At 36.4% G+C, this 2,646-nt stretch overlaps 1 protein-coding gene across 1 annotated transcript in view; it reads right to left on the bottom strand.

Annotated features, from left to right (window-relative positions):
• Positions 1–2,646, bottom strand: part of gnpat (glyceronephosphate O-acyltransferase) — a gene marked incomplete at its 5' end in the record, with an annotated part of 17,748 nt that overhangs the window by 12,604 nt on the left and 2,498 nt on the right. The window contains 4 exon segments of the mRNA XM_014026571.1: positions 1,081–1,211; positions 1,439–1,590; positions 1,666–1,741; positions 1,819–1,946. Of these exon segments, the coding sequence (XP_013882025.1) occupies positions 1,081–1,211; positions 1,439–1,590; positions 1,666–1,741; positions 1,819–1,946 (487 nt within the window).

The raw sequence follows: 2,646 nt of genomic DNA, 5'->3' as shown, positions 1-2,646 counted from the left end.
CTTTTAAACTGTGTTTTTAATTTAGTGATGATGTAAATACAATAAAAATTAAACCAAGAGATTTATAATAATTATCATTTTGATCCATACATTGGTAATGTCTGACTGGGCCTCGTGTCACTTTATGTTCAACAAACTGGGCCCTGAGGTCAGAAAGGTTAAGAAGCCCTGGTTTAGATAGTCTGTGGGTCACACAGCTGCAGCACCACAAACATCTTATTAAAGCAGGTCCAGTTGGTTCTGATGGTTACTGAAGAACCGCAGGAAACAAGAAACAAATCTCTGCTAACAAACTCATTTTCCTCCTGAGTTTCATTAAAACCCATTTAGCTAAAAACCAGAGAAAAATCTCAAATAGTTACTAAAAAGTCCCATAAGGCTAAAAGCTTATAGCAACAACAGGCTGGCACTAAACTAAAAGTAGCTTAAGGCTGGCTTTATGCTAAAAATAGCTAAATGTTGAGATAAATGCTAAAAATAACAAAAAGCTAACAAACAATTGGTACAAAAATGGTAGCTAAAATATAAAAATAACAGAATGTAGCTTAAAGCGCTTAAAGATTAGCTAAAAGCATAAAAACTAGTTAAATTAAAAAAGGACCAGAATGGTAGATAANGTATTTAAAGCATAACTAAAAGACAAAAGTATTTAAAGGATAACTACAAGATAAAAGTATTTAAAGCATAACTAAAAGACAAAAGAATTTAAAGAATAACTACAAGATAAAAGTATTTAAAGCATAACTAAAAGACAAAAGTATTTAAAGCATAACTAAAAGACAAAAGTACTTAAAGCATAACTAAAAGACAAAAGTATTTAAAGGATAACTAAAAGATAAAGTATTTAAAGGATAACTAAAAGATTAAGTATTTAAAGGCTAGCTAAAAGATAAAAGTATTTAAAGGATAACTAAAAGTTAAAAGTATCAAAAGGCTAACTAAAAGCTAAATATAGCAGAACAATAGCTACAAATGAAAAGTAACTGAAGTAGACAACAGTAAAGTCAGTTTGCTGAAGCATCAACACAAACGTTGATGTTTCCTCAGAGTCTAAGACAAGTTTATTTGAGTGTTTCGGACCTTGGTACCAGGTTGAAGCGGCTGCGATTGACACGTCCCTCAGCTAAACTTCTGACAGACACGGGCTGACCAAAATACACGTGAATACTGCCGTAATCCTCCCTGAGAACTCTGCGGGCTTTAAACAAACCCTGAAACAAGAAGAAGCACAAACACAGCAGCTCCGGTCAAAATAAATAAAAATAAGACCCAGTCATTTAAAAACAGAATTAAAATAAATAAAAATAAGACCCAGTCATTTAAAAACAGAATTAAAATAAATAAAAATAAGACCCTGTCATTTAAAAAAAGAATTTAAATAAATAAAAATAAGACCCTGTCATTTAAAAACTGAATTAAAAACGTTAAAAGGACTCACAGAGGTGGACTCTTTGGGCTTGGGGACCCCCAGCAGCTCTCTGGCGTAAAGCGCCTCCTCCAGGACCCTCTCGTAGCTGATGCTGACCGGGACCAGGCTCACATCGAACACTTCTCCTTTCAGGAACGGGTCGATCACGATGTTCAGCAGCCCTGCACACAGAACCAGAACCACGGGTGAAGTCTGGACCTGCAGGAGTTTTTCACCATCACCGTGTCCTCACTCACCCAGCTTAGGAGTTAAAGATTTGGCTGTTCTGCTCCTGGTTCCCTCCAGGAAGAACTCGACTGGTGCGAATCCAATCTGAGGGCAGAAATCCAGTGAATTAAAGAAAAATAAAAGGAAAGTAAAGCCCAGCTGTGAGTCTGGTYCAGGTTTACCTTCACCATGACTCTGACGTACTCGGAGAAGACCGCCCAGTACAGCTGGTCTCCACCAAACGACCTGCGGATAAAGAAGGCTCCGGACATCCGCAGCATCTCACCAACGATCTTCATCCCCATGAAGTCTGCAGAGAAACCTCCATCAGTTTGGGATAACAGGCTGACAAATCAGGTTGTCTGCAAAAACATTTTGTTTGTCCAGAGAAATCTCAATAAAAATGTAATTTAATATTGTTCTGTAGACAAAGTTTACTAGATAGAAATGTTGTCAGTCAGCAGGTTGACAGTTTCAGGAGCTGCTTGAGGAGAACTTCCTCCTCCTCCTCTTTGAAATGAGACAAAAATCAACATCCATGAGCTTTCTGCTTACATGTTAAACATTTTTATTTATATAGGAGTAAACTACCTGACCTTATTAAAGTTACAGTTTAGTGTTCTTAGGACTGAAGACGGAGGTTTTTAAATATCTTTTAGTGTTTTCAACTGAGGAGCTTTGATATATTTATTTAAAATTATAGCAGAGGAAGTTTTTTTTAACCAAACTGACAAGTTTCTCCAGTAAAATGATTGTGTAATTTAAAGGCAATGAAACACCTGGTTAAATTTAGAAGATATTATGATTAACTACAAACATCTGAAGCTGACTCAGAGAACTCTGTGATTTTAGAAAAAATACAGTACAAATCAAATGTAGACACATCTTTAAAAGACCCTCCTCCTCCTCCTCACCCCATGCAGCTGCGGTCAGCGAATCTCCATCCCACCCGCATGTGATCAATACTGATTTTTTTGAGCAAATTACAAATTTTTGATGCTCATTATACA

Source organism: Austrofundulus limnaeus, unplaced genomic scaffold, assembly GCF_001266775.1.
Source record: "Austrofundulus limnaeus strain Quisiro unplaced genomic scaffold, Austrofundulus_limnaeus-1.0 Scaffold568, whole genome shotgun sequence".
NCBI lineage: Eukaryota > Metazoa > Chordata > Actinopteri > Cyprinodontiformes > Rivulidae > Austrofundulus > Austrofundulus limnaeus.
The sequence above is the reverse complement of the archived record's forward strand: the minus strand, read 5'-3'. Positions and strand labels throughout refer to the sequence as shown.